General features: G+C 40.7%; 1 protein-coding gene across 8 annotated transcripts in view; it reads left to right on the top strand.

The window, feature by feature from the left end:
* Positions 1-17,292, top strand: part of LOC127628420 (calmodulin-binding transcription activator 1-like) — a 588,851-nt gene that overhangs the window by 561,053 nt on the left and 10,506 nt on the right. For 7 of the 8 annotated variants that reach the window (XM_052105154.1, XM_052105151.1, XM_052105150.1 and 4 more), the window contains 8 exons: positions 11,671-11,822; positions 12,775-12,965; positions 13,068-13,146; positions 13,259-13,607; positions 13,892-14,385; positions 14,849-15,027; positions 15,823-16,066; positions 16,645-16,716. In XM_052105154.1, the coding sequence (XP_051961114.1) occupies positions 11,671-11,822; positions 12,775-12,965; positions 13,068-13,146; positions 13,259-13,607; positions 13,892-14,385; positions 14,849-15,027; positions 15,823-16,066; positions 16,645-16,716 (1,760 nt within the window). The remainder of the gene's footprint in view (positions 1-11,670; positions 11,823-12,774; positions 12,966-13,067; positions 13,147-13,258; positions 13,608-13,891; positions 14,386-14,848; positions 15,028-15,822; positions 16,067-16,644; positions 16,717-17,292) is intronic. The other variant, XM_052105152.1, reaches the window with a different exon arrangement.

Raw genomic sequence — 17,292 nt, 5'->3', positions numbered from 1 at the left:
TATCATCTTCTGCTGGGTTCCAGGTCATACAGGTTTGTCCGGAAATATACAAGCTGACATTGCTGCTAAAGAAGCTCTCAATATGGAAATATCAGAATGTCAAAATCCTCCTTCAGACCTCTGGCCTACTCTTAACTCTTATATCTTAAGCAAGTGGCAATTAGAATGGGATGCATGTGTGTTCCCAACAAATTACATGAAATATACCGTACTATCTCCAGCAATCTTTTATTTTCCTTTGAAACAGGAAGTGGTGTTCACCAGGTGTCTTATAGGCCACTCAAGACTCACTCATGAATTTAATCTGAAAGTCAAGGAACCACCATCATGACATTACTGTAAGACGCCATTGTCTTTTAAACATATCTTACTAGTCTGCCCTGCTTTTAATGCAAGTAGATAACGTTTTTATTCAGTAAGCTCTTTGAGGGATTTGTTTAATAAGGATTTATCAGGAATAGTTTTCAAATTTTTATAACATGTCCATTTGAAATGTTTTACCCTTTTATAATTATAATTTTTATTTATAAAACTCTTTATGTAATTGTTGAAAAACTTAAACCCTTTATAAACAATACCATTCCTGCTATATAAATAAAACTTTTAATTACCTACTTACTCGAGGGTTTAGCAGCTGTGGGGGACACGTCCCGCCAAACTTTTTAAAAAGGTGATTTGGTCCCTGCACTTTTTCAAGCTAAACCCATATCGCGTCCAAATGGTGGATTTGTATACACTATTTTTTGTGGTTTGTTACTTGGGCTGATTGAGCGGCCGTCCAGCCAATCACAGATGAGTTTCATGAGCCGAGTTTCATGAGCCGAGCCCTTTCGTAATAGGCCGTCAGTCAGACAGTCTAATCTACGTAGCTCCGTTCATTTCTGCAAAGTTGCTTTCAATAATGCTCAGTTAACAATGTTTTTATCAGCGTTGTTGTTGATCTAAATTAATAATCTAGATATGAGGAAAACAAATGAGAGATATATATCTGCATATCGTTCTTGATTGGCAGCATTACGTGAATAGCACTGCAAGAAAACAAACACATAAAAAAAAGACAATTCTTCTTTTAAGCACAGATTGTAAGTGGAGTTTATATCAGTGCCTGTGTCTTCATTAAGTTATGCTTTTTACATTATGTTTGTGAGGTAATAATTTGATTGGTTGTTTTTGCCAATTTAAGCAGATTACTAGATCTGTGTTAAATATGTAAAGCTATTTTTAAAATCAGCTCCTATTTTTTTGCCTCAGTGTTTGAGTGCAGTCGACAAACTGTAGGCATAAAGATAGATCTGCAGTGTTCTTAGAATCATCTTATGCATTTTACTGAAGTCAATAGATATGTAGACAAGCTTTTTTATACATGAAAACATATGGACATTATTGAAACTCATTATAATTATTATAAGACTTTTATTGTTGTCTTTTGATAAAAGTCATGCTCAGCAGCTCAAAAACTGCAGGGAAATGATAGATTTGCTTTGTTCTTATAATGCTTAAAACCTCTACTAAAGTCTTTTTGTAGATCTGTAGACATACAAATTTAAAAAGATTATAATTTTGTTTTGATCATTAATTCAGTGACTAACTCATTTCACTCAAGACACAACTATTTTTGACACTGTATTACACTCATGGCATCACCAGAAATGATCAATGAATGTATCATTAAATGGATCTAAATTTTGGTGAACACTCGAACCACTTGCATACATTTAAATCCCACAATGCACAAGCACAGTTTAAAAAATAAAATTGTGCACATGCACAATTGCCATTATTTAATTTGTTTTAATAATTTATTCAGGACCAGCTTGTGCGCAGTCTTTTATTGTTATGTGTGCAACAGAAGCAAGCGCTCCACAAGATGCCCTTTAATTTTGCAGCTAATTTTGCACAATTTTGCAATTAATTTGCAATACTTGAATCTTTAAAATACAAAAAAAATTTAAAAGTATATAATATATATATATTATATATTATATATGATACTTATATCATACTTACACTTGTGGACAAAAGATTGGGATAATGTTCAAATTTTGTTCTTATGAAAAGAAATTGGTACTTTAATTCACCAAAGTGGCATTCAACTGATCACAAAATATAGTCAGGACATTACTGATGTAAAAAACAGCACCATCACTATTTGAAAAATTAAATTTTTGATCCTCGAGTAATCATGCTAAATTGCTAATTTGGTACTAGAAAATCACTTGCCATTATATCAAACACAGTCGAAAGCTATTTGGTTTGTTAAATTAATCTTTACATTGTCTTTGTGTTTGTTTTTGAGTTGCCACAGTATGCAATAGACTGGCATGTCTTAAGGTCAATATTAGCTAAACAATGGCAAATAAATAAACAGCTTTCTCTAGAAACTCATCAGTCAATCATTGTTAGATTTTATACAAAGGTGTACACTACAGTTTTCAAAGACAAAGGACAACTGGCTCTAACAAGGACAGAAAGAGATGTGGAAGGCCAGATGTACAACTAAACAAGAGGATAAGTACATCAGAGTCTCTAGTTTGAGAAATAGATGCCTCACATGTCCTCAGCTGACAGCTTCATTGAATTCTACCTGCTCAACACCAGTTTAATATACAACAGTAAAGAGAAGACTCACAGGTGCAGGCCTTATGTGAAGAATTGCAAAGAAAAAGACACTTTTGAAACAGAAAAACAAAAAAAAAGGTTAGAGTGGGCAAAGAAACGCAGACATTGAACAACAGATCATTGGAAAAGAGTGTTATGGATCTTAAACCCATTGAGCTTTAGTGGGATCAGCTAGACTGTAAGGTGTGTGAGAAGTGTCCAACAAGACAGCCACACCTATGGCAAGTGCTACAGGAAGCGTGGGGTGAAATGTCACAGAGTATCTGGACAAACAGAATGTCAAGTTAGAATGCCAAGGTTCGGCGAAGCTGACATTGCTGCACATGGAGGATTTTTGATGTGAACTCTCCACATTTGTAAATTAAAATACCAATTTATTTCCATAAGAGCAAAATCTGTACATTATTCCAAACATTTTGCCGCCAGTGTATATATTAATATATACTATAATATATTAATACTACACTGTAAGTGTTGAGTCTCTGCAAGCCACCCTTTGACAGCTGTGTCCCCTCCAATTTTAAAATGACTGTTATGCCACTGTACCTACTGAATGACAGTGATTGTGTTTTAATCCGAAATGTTGCTACTCACACACATCAGCGTTTCAGTGATTGGCCATTTGTTACTTGGTTCAGCCCGTTTGAGTGCTCGACCAATCATCATATAGAGAAGCTGCTTCCAGGCGGGATATTAATACATTGATTGAAAGCCCACTGTCGAGTCATCAATCAGATAATTTCCCTCATGTAAATAGCACTCATGAAGCTCTCATAGACCCCCAGTGACGCATGGCATTCAGGCGGGACCCAAAATGACGTGTTTAGAGCCTCTTGTCCAATGAACATCGATCATTTGCTCCACTGAACTCAATGATACACGCCTCTGCCTTAGACTCCCGTTGAAGCACAGTGCGTCTGTGAACTCCAATGGACATTACCATGCAGAAAACATCAACGGAACTTATCGCAAAAGTGTTGTTTGCTGATGCACTTTTCTTACCTTAAATACTGAACTGAGACAATAATTATCTGAGTTATAGAGAGGTGATATGCAATTGGATAAACATGTCATTGTGTAATTTTAATGAAATTTTAAGGGACGCTGTAATTCCCGTGTTGTTTTAAAGCAAAAAAAAAATCTTAAATAATACTTTACTACCATACTTCTCATTCTGTATTACTATATCTGCAGTCGGCTAAACAGGATGGGTAAGGAGGAGGTGGGAACCGGCAGAACAGTCAACATATCTTTAATGATGTAATTGAATATAAAACAAACATAAACTCACACAGCGGCCACATGTGTCTCTCTCACTCTCAAACTGGTGTCATCGGCTCCGATTTATCTCTTTCTCCCTCTCGTCATGCCCTCCTCCTCATCACACTCCTCCCCCGCCCGATTCAGGCTAAAAATTGACTCATTCTTCCTCTTTTTTCATCTTTGTGATAATTCCAGGTGTGCGCAAAAAGGTGTGTTAATGTTTGTTAGAGACAGAATCCTCAAAGGTACAGAAGCAGTTCCTGAGCTGAAAATAAACACACACTTAGACTTTCAGTTCCTTCTGACTCATCAAGTCTCCCACAGGAATAAATAGTGAATTGACCTTTAATGAAGTTCTCCTCTCATTGAGCTGTCTATCACTTGCTTATCATGCTTATACAGGAGCTGGAGGCAGTATAGGTGGCTGTTTAAGTCTGCTGTAATAGACTACTGTAAAAGTCTCTGGAGAGAAAGACAAGATGGCACTGTCTTAGTGTCAGATGGATGAGACCAGAGATTCAAGTGCGGAGGCAAAGAAACAGACTTTTTTGAATATTAAACACAGCAGAGTTGGCGAAGCGTGAGGGGTACCCGGCAATGACTGCGGCGTGGAAATGGAGAGTGTGTTTGTAGGTCTGTGTGCGTCATGGTAGTGTGAAGAGCAGATTCAATGCAGAGAGGTAATCGATGAGGAATACTCAAGGCAAGCGAGGCTACCAACAGGATGGTAACCACAATCCAGGTACAACAGCGAAGACTGGTATCCAATATATAATACACGGAACATGTTTGACTAGTGCAGAGAGAGAGTGATGAGTAACTAACTCACAACAATAATCTAGCAAAGAACGTGAAACAGAGAACATAACACAACTGGAATAAACCAGCAGACTCACCGAGACTGTGATGTGATTAATGACTTCAACCGCTGTCTCCCTCGCTGAAGGTAATTTGGGTAGGGGGATGAAATGAGAATCTGTCCACCATGGTCATGACGACTGTGTTGCCTTGGGAAGGGGGGAAGACCGTTGACAAAATACATGGCAATGTGGGACCAGGGCCTCGAAGGGACTGACAGCGGTTGGAGGAGCCCGGTTAGAGGCTGACAGGAAGTCTTGATAGACACACAAATAGGGCAAGCGGACACTAACCGAAAATATCCTGCACTCGCGAAGGCCACCAGAATTGCTGTCTAATGAGCACCTGGGTACGAGCAGTCCCTGGATGGCATGCGACGTTGGAAGAGTGGCCCCACTGGAGGTCATGTGACCGAACGCGGAGCAAATAACAGACCCGTTGGACACTCGGTGGGCTAGGTGGAGTTGCGCAGATTGGACTTTAGCCTCCACATCCCAGGACACCATTCCCACCACCCGAGATGCAGGTAGAATGGTGTCTAGAGGGGCGGTGGAGGTCTCGATTTCAAAACATCTAGACAGGGCATCGAGCTTGATGTTTTTGGAGCCCGGACTATACAACAAAACAAAGTCAAATCGATATTAAAAATAGTTTCCAGTGAGCCTGTCTGGAAATTAGACACTTTTCTACACTAATATATTCCAAATTTGTTCTTTTTCTAATGAAACAGCGATAAAAATTGGCAAACCCCAGAAGCCTTCGCAAGGACTTGCGGGAATCTGGGGTTGGCCAATTGGAAACTGCTCTGACCTTAACCGGATCCATACGCACTCTCTCAGAGGAGACGATGAACCCCAGGAACGGAACCGATTGCACATGAAAAGCACACTTCACCACCAACAGCCGGTTCTCTAGCAGTCGCTGAAGCACCACCTGACGTGCTGGACATGGTCGTTGATATTCTGGGAGAAGATCAGAATATCATCTAAGTAAACAAACACAAATTGGTCGACCATGTCCCGAAGCACGTCATTAACAAGCCCCTGGAAGACAGCGGGGGTATTGACCAATCTGAAAGGCATGACCGAGTATTCAAAGTGCCTCCATGGGTGTTAACGACTCATCCCTTTCCCTGATACGAACAAGGTGATAAGCAAGACAGACGCTCCCTGCAAGAGTTCGAAAACTGAAGACATCAACGGCAAAGGATAACAATTCTTCACTGTGATGTCATTCAGCCCCCGATAATCTATACAAGGTCTAAGCGAGCTGTCCTTCTCCACAAAGAAGAACCATGCCCCTGCAGGAGAAGAGGAAGGACGGAAGAGACCGCCTGCCAGAGAATCATTAATGTATTTATTCATGGCCTCCCTCTCGGGAGCAGAGAGCGAATAAAACCGACCTCGTAGGGGAGAAGTACCAGGAAGCAGATCGATTGTGCAATCGTATAGTCAAAGAGGAGGACGGGCAACCACATTCCATGTACTAAAGCGAAGACTTGTAACCAACATAGAAAACATTCAACAGGACCGACTAGGGCAAAGAGAGGGTGGTGAGTAACTAACACAACAACAATCTGGCAAAGAACACATAACAGAGTTGGGTAAATATAGGCAGAAACAAATCACGATCAGGTGCCGCTCATCTGCTGAAAGTTAGCATGATCAGCGTTCCCATGGAAACGATCAGGGTTCCTATACCATTGCTGATTCCGCGAGCCAGAGGCACCTGAAACGCATGAAGAGAACAAACAAGTGGACTCACCGAGACCGTGACACTTAGAGGTGACTAAACAGGATAGTTAGCATTATTTATTCAACCTCGTGTTGTTCCATACCTGTATGACTTAAAATGACATATTAGGCTAAGTGAAAGCCTCAGTCACCGCTAGGTGTAAAGGTAGGAAATTTGCATGTTATTCACAAAAATACAGCAGTATTGCGGTATCACAATATTTAGTAATTTAGATTGATTAATACTAGTTAATGTCTACTGAAGAATACAGAAAACTTAAACTAAATGGACAAGGTGAGTACTTTTTAAAAACTGTGCAATTTCTTCATGTGTTATTTATTACTATCAAAAAAGTTTAATTCATAACACATAAACATAACGTTAGCCTACTGTGGTGAGCAGGGAGGAACCGAGCGGCGTCTGAGCAGAGCGAGGCCGGGAAGATAAGTGGCGAATGACTTTCACCTGCATGCCACACCGATCTCGCGTTCCAGCAAGGGGCGGTGGGAGTACTTAAGGAGAAGAGACAGCGTCAGACAAGCGAGAGATGCTTGAAGCTGTTTGTGTGTATCTGCGTGTCAGTGTGGTGTTGCTGAAAAGCAAACCTTTTGTGTACTGCTAAAAAGTGGCCTTATTGTGTGAGACTGAAAAGTGCAACAATAAATGTCTACGTGTTTTGTCAAGCCGGCTCCAGCTTCCTCCTTTCCATAATTGTTACACCTAGCTATAAACATAATCTTTCATACAAATCTTGTATATCTGGGAGTGTTACGAAAGGGAGTCTATAATTTATTTGCCTATATATACTGTATTATCACTTACATTCATCTCCACATAATCCTTAGGGGGATGATCACGGATACGGCTCCTTTTACAAAGTTTACAAATTAGGTAACCATCAACATTGATGGTGCCTTCTGGATCTTTTAAATAACATAAATATTTCCACACTGTGGACTTCAGCCCCTTGGCAGGGTGAAATACAATTTTCAGACTTTGACATTTTGGTGTGTTTCGCTTTCTCTGCCATGCAGTTTCAATGGCTTTTAAAATTAAATGACGGTTGAGTGAAACAGAAGGATGTTGCAATTCAGGATTTATTTGATCAAGTTTATATGATACTGTGTAAATGTAGCCCATTCTTTCTTAAATTAACTGATATTTACAATGGAAACTTTCAATCCTTGGATTTTAGACAAAAACACTGTAATTAATACTGTGAATTCAATGAATTATAAATGTCAACTGTATGATAACCATATAATTTTAAAACCCCAGTATACCACGACACCATTACATACCTAGTCGCCATTCACTTTCATTATGTCTTCTATCCATACAATCAAAATGTATGGTGACTGAGACTTTCATTCAGCCTAACATGTTTTATGTTCCACAGAATATAGAAAGTCTGTTTGGAACAACATTAGGATGAGTAAATCACCTTGCTGTTATGTATTATGTTTATCTGCATTTATATCAGCCATCATCCATTCTGCTCTCTAGATATCGGTATCGGAATGGTCATCGGCCATTGAAAACCTACATCGGTCAACCACTAGTCCAGACACTTGAGCATATAAACTAACATTAAGTGAGCAGATGAAACTGTCCAAAATCATGCCCAAGAATTCTCCACCTATTTGGCTGTCACATTTGTAGTACGGTGGAATAAGAGGAAGTTGCACCTGTCACCATTGTTGCTGACTGGTGAACCCTTCCCTTTCTCCGCCCCCCCTGAATGTGCCCTTCCCCCTAACCCCCTCTCCCTCTGCAGTGTACGTGTGTGGCATTTTGAGCGCACTTGCAGCAGCAGGTGGAGATGACATCATCTGCACTGCAGTAGACTGCAGCATGGTGTCTGAACAAAGACATGTCAGCGCTGCTGCTAACTGCTGCTGCGTCGCTGTCTCTTTCTCTCTCTTTATCTGTATCTCCCTCTGTAGGTACTTTCATTTTGTTTATCTGTCTCTATTACTCTCTTCTTCTTTGACATGGTATCTGACTGAAGTGTTAACCCTGAGTCCTGACACAGTGAAGCATGCCTTCTTTGTGGTATTCCTGGTTCTCTAGATTCAAAAAACAAATCAAAGAATCTTTCAGGGCACTGAACTCATCCGTGCTTACTGTCTCAGAAAATGGGATCCAGACATTTTTACCCTCTTGCACTTTTGTCAGCTCTCCATGTGCTCTGCATCTGCATCTCCGTTCAGCAATAAACTGACACTTGAGAAAGCAACAAACCAGCATGCCCTTGTCGCTTGGTTACCATGTAGCAGAAGGTTGCCACAGAAACAGGCTTTTCAATTAGAGGCACATGCAGTTATCTGCACTGGTGCTGTAGTTAGCCTGTGCTGGTCCCAATTTTCCTCTCATACCCCTGCACAGTGAGCCAGCACCTACCGTGGTTACTATATGTCTGATTGACAGATCAATTTAAAGTCTGGTCTGGGAGCCAGGCAGCGATTGCTTAATGGCCTGATATTTCTGCCACTGACAACAGCTTTTCATGGATTTTGCCATTTGTGCTACAGACATGAATAATATATCAAATCATTCAGCTTATTGAGGAGTGTTTTAATTTTCTAACTGATCAGACTTGAGATTTTTTCCAAGTAGATGATAAAATGGGTGGACAAAGAAAAACCATTAGCCGATTTTCCACATCGGGCCAAACGGTTCTGAGCACAGTACAGAGCAATTACAGAAGCATTTCCACTGGAGCATGTTTCGGCACGGCACGATTATAAACCGTTCTCGGCCCGAAATTCTCAGTACAGTTAGCTAACCATTCTCAAATGTGCTGGTGAGATGGCTTTAGTGCATGGCAACTCTTTTAGTGTATCTTCGTGATTTTATTATGATGGTTTAACTATTATTGTAGCCTACATTTATTTTTCTACCCACCTTTTTCATCAGGGAATTACACCGATTAGCCACAACATTAAAACCACCTGCCTAATATTGTGTAGATCCCCCTCGTGTCGCCAAAACAGCGCCAACCTGCATCTCAGAATAGCAGCATTCTGAGATTATATTCTCCTCACCACAATTGTACAGAGTGGTTATCTGAGTTACCGTAAACTTTGTCAGTTCGAACTAGTCTGGCCATTTTCATCTGTTGAACTGCCCCACTGGATGTTTTTTGTTTTTGGCAACATTCGGAGTCTGTTGGTGCCAGACGGGCTTGTTTGAGTTTTTCTGTAACTGCTGATCTCCTGGGATTTTCACGCACAGCAGTCTCTAGAATATACTCTGGTGCCAAAAACAAAAAGCTTCCAGGACCTACACAATATTAGGCAGGTGATTTTAATGTTGTGGTTGTTCGTGTAGATTATTAGCTCATTTAAACTCAAAATACATCGATATGTTCTTATATACTATTTTCATATAATGCTTGTATATTATTTTGTCAGTAAATATCCTTTTTAGCTATAGTCTGGGACATTTACCTTTTTGCGTGTTCGTGTCCGGTGGTAAACACAAGCCCTCAGCAAATTATGGTAAACCTTGTGCCTTTTCACTTTTTGCGACATGGTCCGTGTCTTTGCTGTTTGTTAGTAGAGAAAAATTAGTCCTAAAAACTGGAATATGTGATCATCCTACATAGTGCGGCGCACACTCTCAAGCGTTTACCTCTCACGGGGCTGCCAACAGACGGATCTGTTAAGGACATTATCCTGATTTCACGGCACCACAGTGGGAAAAGAAACTTTAACCATGCCAGCTGGCCCGGACTGGCATGGAACGGTACAGTTTTGTGATGAGAATTGTTCAGCCCGATGGTGGAAATGCAGCTATAGACTTCAAGGAGAGACCCGATCCATTTTAAAGGAACAGTTCAACCAAAAAATTACAATTCTCTCTTCATATACCTACCTGACATTCTTCAGCAAGGACACAACATAAGATTATTAGAATAAGAATGTCTCCACTCTGTAGGTCCATACAATGCAAGTGAATGGTGCCCAAAACTTTGAAGCTCCAAAAAGCACATAATGGCAGCATAAAGGTTATCCAAATGTCTCCAGTTGTTTAACCCATTTCTTCTGAAGCGATCTGAGCCGTTTTGGGTGAGAACAGACCAAAATATATCTATGTTTTTACTATAAATCTTCACATCAGCAGTGTCCAAGGTGATCATGACCTTAAGCTCGATTACACTTCCTAGCATCATCTAGTGTTCTATACATGGGTAAAGCACTAGGAAATGTAATCAAGCTTGAAATCGGTTTGAGATGGTGCTTAGAGACTGTAATGACAAGATGTACAATGAAAAAGGAGTTACATTTTGGTCTTTTCTGACTGAATCACTTTAGAAAGCATGGATTAAACCACTGGAGTCGTATGGATTACTTTTCTGTGCTTTTTTGAAGCTTTAAAGTTTTGTCTACCATTCACTTGCATTGTATGAACCTTCAGAGCTGAGATATTCTTCTAAAATTCTTAATTTGTGTTCTGCAGAAGAAAGAAAGTCGTACACATCTGAGAATGCGTGAGGTTGAGTAAACGATAAGAGAATTTCAATTTTTGAGTGAATTATTCCTTTAAAGTGACCAGGTCCCCGTTTCAAGAAACCTCTTTTTTTTAAAAACACTTTCATTATAATTGTATGTATGTATTGTCACAAAGGAGTTTCTTAATTTAAGCGGTTTCTTGCAACTGTCTGCAGAATTTCATAAAGACTTTTGAAAAGGGATTTTGAATTGTGCTAGTAATAACACCAAGCAATATCCTAGTAGCCAGCCAGAACATCTTTGAATCATTGCAGGGAGTTTTGTACGTGAAAGCACCACTCATGTTTTCCTCAGGTGCCAAGTACAGATGGATTTATGTGTGCAAATGTGTTTGTTCAAAACTGTGTTTTTGAAGCTGAATCTGTTAAATCTGATAAATGTGTTAATTGTTGTTTCCATTCATTTTTAAAAAGGACTGCAGTTACAGAAATGGTGATTAATAACATCCAACTCTGTGACTTGATTGGATACAATAAGGGTAATGACTGGGTTTAATTAAACATTCAGTAAACAGTCTTGCTTGGGGATGCAAGCTAAACCAGAGAAGAAAAAAAATGTATTTCAGACTTCACTGAATTATATTGCCACAGTGTAGTTGTGTACAAAAAGGTACAAAAGCAATCAAATGTGATTAAACCATACTTTGGTTGGTATTAATGTCACTGTTGTTATTCTACAGATAACCAATTCAGAATGTCCATCCTGGAACGGCTGGAACAGATGGAGCACAGGATGGCTGAGATGGCCGGTCAGCAGCAGCAGAGCAGCGGAGGAACAGCAGGGGCTGGAGGGGGAGGAGGAGGCAATGGAGGCTCTGATAGCCAGTCTCAGGTATAGCAGCACATCAATAAACTTTTGGTTTGAGATTAAGTAGAGTTTTACAAGAGCAACTGGTAGGTTCAGTCATGTAACTCATAATGCAGTGGTTCTGAACTGGTTTTGCTGAAGGACCTAGATTTTCATTGCACATCAAGTGGTGGCCCAACACAGTACCAAAAAAAGTGTTTATTGTACAAAAGTAAATTATAATGTTCTTAAAATCTAACTTTGACATGTATTAATAATTAGATGAACAGCACAAGACCAACAATATTCTAAATTATTGAATGTTTGGTTTCTAAATGTCTCTTGAATTTCAATGGTTTCATGTTCTCAGCTGCCAAAAATTCACAGCACCTCTAATAAACCTTGAAGAAAAAGTGACTCAAATTTGATAAACTTAGATTTAATTGTAGATATGTGTTATCTTAAAGGGATAGTTCATCCAAAAATGAAAATTTCCCCATCAATTACTGGTATTTTGGAGGTGGGGGAACCACCTAGATCAATATTTAAGTATTGTCTTACTATAAATCTCCACTTTCACTTCCACATTTATCTTCTTTTTTTTTGTTTTTTGGCAATTCACATTCTTCATGCATATCACCACCTACTGGTTGGTCAAATGTGGAGATTTATAGTAAAAAAGGACTTAAATATTGAAATGTTTGAAGACATGGATTTAACCACTGGTGTATTTTTGATTACTTTTGTGCTGCCTTTTTGGAGCTTCAAAGTTCAGGCCACCATTAACTTGCATTGTATGGACCATACACATCTGGGATGGCATTAAGTAAATGATGAGAGAATTTTCATTTTTGGTTGAACTATTTCTTTAAATATTCATAATTATAGATCGTAGCTGTCAGTTAAAGTTTGTAGGTTTCCATAACAAATGTAGTAGCTAATTGTGACAAACACTTTATTTTTAAATATAGATGTAAATTCCTTCATTTTTTCACAGTGTGTCTCGGGACAGGCAGGAAGCTCCTTTGAGAGTCGTGTTGTAGTTGTTTGTGAAAAGATAATGAACCGGGCCTGCTGGGCCAAGTCTAAACACCTGATTCACTCCAAAACCTTCAGGGGCATGACCCTGCTTCACCTTGCTGCAGGCCAGGGCTATGCCACCCTCATCCAGACTCTCATCAAATGGCGGTGAGTCAGAGAGTTAAGAGTGCTAAGATCTGTCTACGTCTGTCTGGAAATGTTTTTTAATGATGATTTTATAATTTCCTCTGCCATTGTTGAACTGTCCAGCACAAAGCATGCAGACAGCATTGATCTGGAGCTTGAGGTGGATCCTCTCAACGTGGATCACTTTTCTTGTACTCCACTGGTATGTGGCTTATATACAGCTTATTTGCAATTGCATTTTGGTGTGTATAACTCAGTTGTGCCATTTTTGCTTAACTCACTAACTTATTTGTCTCTCATGTTCTTTCTCACAGATGTGGGCTTGTGCTTTGGGTCACCTAGAGGCAGCAATAGTCTTGTATAAATGGGACCGGAGAGCACTGGCCATTCCAGACTCCTTGGGCCGCCTGCCTCTTTCCATCGCCCGCTCCCGTGGCCACACCAAGCTTGCGGAGTGCCTGGAGCAGCTCCAGAGGGAGGAGCAGCAGCAGACTCCTTCCTCCCTCCCCCCAACCTCCAGCATGTCTTTCTCTCCTAACCCTGACATCCCCACCTCCAATAGCTGGATGGTCAACTGGAGCAGTGACAGTATGGTGGCTCCCAACAGGCAGAGCACTGGTACAGCCACCACCACAACAACCTCTTGCACCAACCAGAACCCTGGTGAGATCAGTCAAAACTCTAAAATTTAAATAAAGAAAAATGCTTTTGAGCAGATTTCCTTGCTTGGCATGGTTCACAGAAATATGAAAATACTGTCATCATTTACTCACCCTTTCTTCCAAACCCAGCTTTAATAATATCGAACTAATTCCAACAGTCTGTTTTTTATTATTATTACTACTAATATTACCTTGGTGACAGAGCAAATGTAATGGAATTATAATCATCAGCTTAGTCCTCTCCTCTGAGTATACCTTACGCTCGCTTTCCATTTTCATTTATAGATTTGAGAAGGCCAAGATCAGAGCCTTCCAACTATTACAGTAACGAGTGCCAGCGGGATCTTCCTCTTGCCAAGAAACACAAGCCCAACCCTGAGTTTGCGCATGCACAGCTGGATAAACCAATGTCAGTTCCCTTGAGCATGGAGCAGCAGAAACAAAATCTGTCAACCAGCCCTAAGACCCTCCCCTCCAACCCAACCAGCCCTGAAAAGAATGTCTCTAAGGAGGGTTTGGGGACAGGGGGGATCCCACCAGCTAAGACGGGGTCTTTCCGTGGAGGGCATAAGTGGAGCTCTAGAGAGGTTCTCAGGAAGGGCAGTGGCAGTGGTGGCAGCAGCATTGGGAAGGAGAAACTGGCCAGCCGCCTCAGACAGCGTGGGGAACCCCTGAGCATGTTAGGAATGGGGGGGAGGGAGATGGTAAACACAGAAATGCTCTCCTACAAGGATGATCTGGAGAACCAGGACTGCCTCTCACACATGGAGGATCTGCAGGTGAGATCTTCACAAACACATACTGTAAGCCCTCACATATTGCCCCAAACAGCACACAGTCAGCCTGGCTCATTCACACCTGTACTGATGCATTTGTCAGTAAATAGACTCAAGCAAATAAACACAGCTACAAGAAAAAGGGACCAAGGGAGTCCTTCTGACATATAAAATCAGAGTTAGAGAGCCATTGTTGTGGCCCCACTCTCTGTCCAGATCTCCGTCACCTAATAATACACTTCAGCCATTGATTTTCTCCCATTGCCAGGAGTAAGTCCAGCCTTATTCATCTCTGTCACTCTATAAGAATAGAGGGGCTGTAGCAGCATGTTCCTCCAAAGCAAGCACCACGACAGTGCCAGGTTTGGATTGATCTGCCGAGTTAGCAAGTGTGTATATTTATTTTCTCTGTTTGTGTAACTCTGAATGGATGTGGGGTTTTTTTGTGCATTTTTGCACCTGTCAGGCAAATATGATGAGCTTGGCGGAGCACATCATCGAGGCCACTCCGGAGCGTATCAAGCAAGAACATTTTCCACTGGTGGAGTCTGCTCCTCTGGACAACAGTGGGCTCACCAACACCATGAGCTGGCTGGCCAGTTACCTGGGGGACGTGGAACACCTGCCCAGCATCATCCACTTGAGGTTAGCAGACGTCTTTTAGTGTACGTACAGTACAGCATATTAATATGACAGGAGTTTTGACTCTGCGGTGATGAATGTGTTGAAGGCAATCAATCCTTCATTGCTTAAAGTAAAAACAAAATCTATGAGGTCTTAACCCCGCAGGAAATCAATCTTAAACCAGCCTAAGATTGTTAGCTGGTCTTACATGGTTTAAACTGGTCTAGCTGGGTTTGGGAGGGAGCCTTTAAAATAAAAGTTGTTGTGCATCTTGTTTGTTTTTTAGTTATTTACATTATTTTAATATAGCTTTTAAACTTATTTTAAATCATTTTAAGGTGAGGTCCACCGATAGTGGATTTTGAAAATAGCGATAACTAAGGTGGAGGGTGGGAAAGTCTGATATCTGATTAATCAGCTAATAGTTTGTAAAAATGTATTTACAAAATGCCAACAAAATAAAAAAAATATTTCCTTACTATGATGGGCACAGACAAAGAGTACTAAATGAATAAAATTCCAGATGCAGTTTATTGTTTAACAAAATCCCAAAACTAACCAGAAAAAAAAGATTTGGTGCATAACATGGGACATTTAAGTATAAACAAACCTGAAACACACCGGGTACTCTTATTTTGAAATGATTAAATTATGACAGAATTATCAATAACAATCGGCATAGATTTTTGCAGATAAAGATATTTCCAATATATTGGTCTTCTTCTTTTAAGACATCTTGAGACCCCCTAGTTGGCCCCGGTCCCCCGGTTGAAAGCCACTCTCTATGCATGTTTGTGTGTGTTTGTTTCTGAGCAGTCCCATTTACAGTGAAACCCTGACCCCTTCCTCCAACCCTAGTCTGAGCCTGGGCAACTCCTCCATGCGTGAGGGCCTGTTTGAGAAGCCGAAATTGCCTGCCCCCGCCGAGTGGAGTGAGTTTCTCCAAACCTCCAACAGCAAGGTGGAGAGAGAACTAGCCCAGCTCACCCTGTCTGACCCCGAGCAGAGGGAACTCTACGAGGCTGCACGGCTGGTGCAGACTGCTTTCCGCAAGTACAAGGTACAGGCCAGGACACAGGTACCGCAAGCTTGTGTTATGTGTCAGTAGGATTTAAATTTTTATGCTAAGTTTTGTAAGGTCATAGAGGGTTTGTAGGGTCTTTGTCTTTTTGCTCCTTTTTTCTTACTTTCAATTTGTTTATGTCTGTCTTAGATACACACCCACTCTCTTACACAAACACAGAGTAGTCAGTCCCCACAGCTTCAGCATGGGTAAGGCGGCTTAACCAGCGCATGGCCTGGCTTATAGGAGCGATTGCCCTGCTCTTCTTCCACCTGTCAATGCAGTGTGCTGCCTCCTGTGGCTGCCTGTAATGAGTTTCCACTGAGATTCCACAGCTCACACTGGCTAAGTGGCATTTGCCTTCTTAGCTGTGCCAGCTGTACCTCAGAAGAAAGACCTGGTCTATTTCAAGTCTCAAACCAGAATCCTTTTTCTTATCTCTGTCTATCAAAATATTCTGCCCTCCCATTTTAAGTGAACAGGGTCTGTGGATGTCTTCCAGGTGTTGGCCACCTCCTCTTGGGTTGCCTACTCCTCAAACCAACCGTTTTCCCCTCTCTCCTCTCCCCCTCCAGGGACGCCCGCTGCACGAGCAACAGGAAGTTGCCACAGCTGTAATTCAACGCTGTTACAGGAAGTACAAGCAGGTAATCCATTTAATAGTACAAGCTCCAGCATATGCACTTGAGCCAATTCTATAGCCTGCTGTACATGTTATTCTTATTTGAATGTGACTTTAAAGAAATAGTTTACCCCAAAATTTAAATTCTCTCATTATTCACTCACCCTGATGCATCTCAGTTGTGTATGACTGACTTTCTTCAGCAGAACACAAGTAAAGATTTTTAGAAGATAGAGCTCTGTCAGGTCCTTATAATGCAAAGTCACATTTAGACAGCATAAAAGTAATCCATGCGACTCTAGTCGATCAATGAATGTCTTCTGAAGCAAATCGATATGTTTGTGAATTTTTTTTAATAACATAACAAAAATGTTATAACATTTTAAAAAGCGCTTCCTGCCAGCAGTTGACGCATCACGTCTTGTGATGTAAGCACATCGGTGAGTTCATGCAAGAATTCAGAAGCAGCGCTTATTTACAACATTCAAACAGCATCAGAGCCCTGGATGGAAGCACCAATTAAGTTTCTTACATAAACATATCGATTAGTTTCAGAAGACATTCATTGATCGACTGGAGTTGCATGGATTAATTTTATGCT

The sequence above is a fragment of the Xyrauchen texanus genome, chromosome 35, assembly GCF_025860055.1.
Source record: "Xyrauchen texanus isolate HMW12.3.18 chromosome 35, RBS_HiC_50CHRs, whole genome shotgun sequence".
In the NCBI taxonomy this organism is placed as follows: Eukaryota; Metazoa; Chordata; class Actinopteri; order Cypriniformes; family Catostomidae; genus Xyrauchen; species Xyrauchen texanus.
This window is presented reverse-complemented; position numbering and strand designations above follow the sequence as displayed.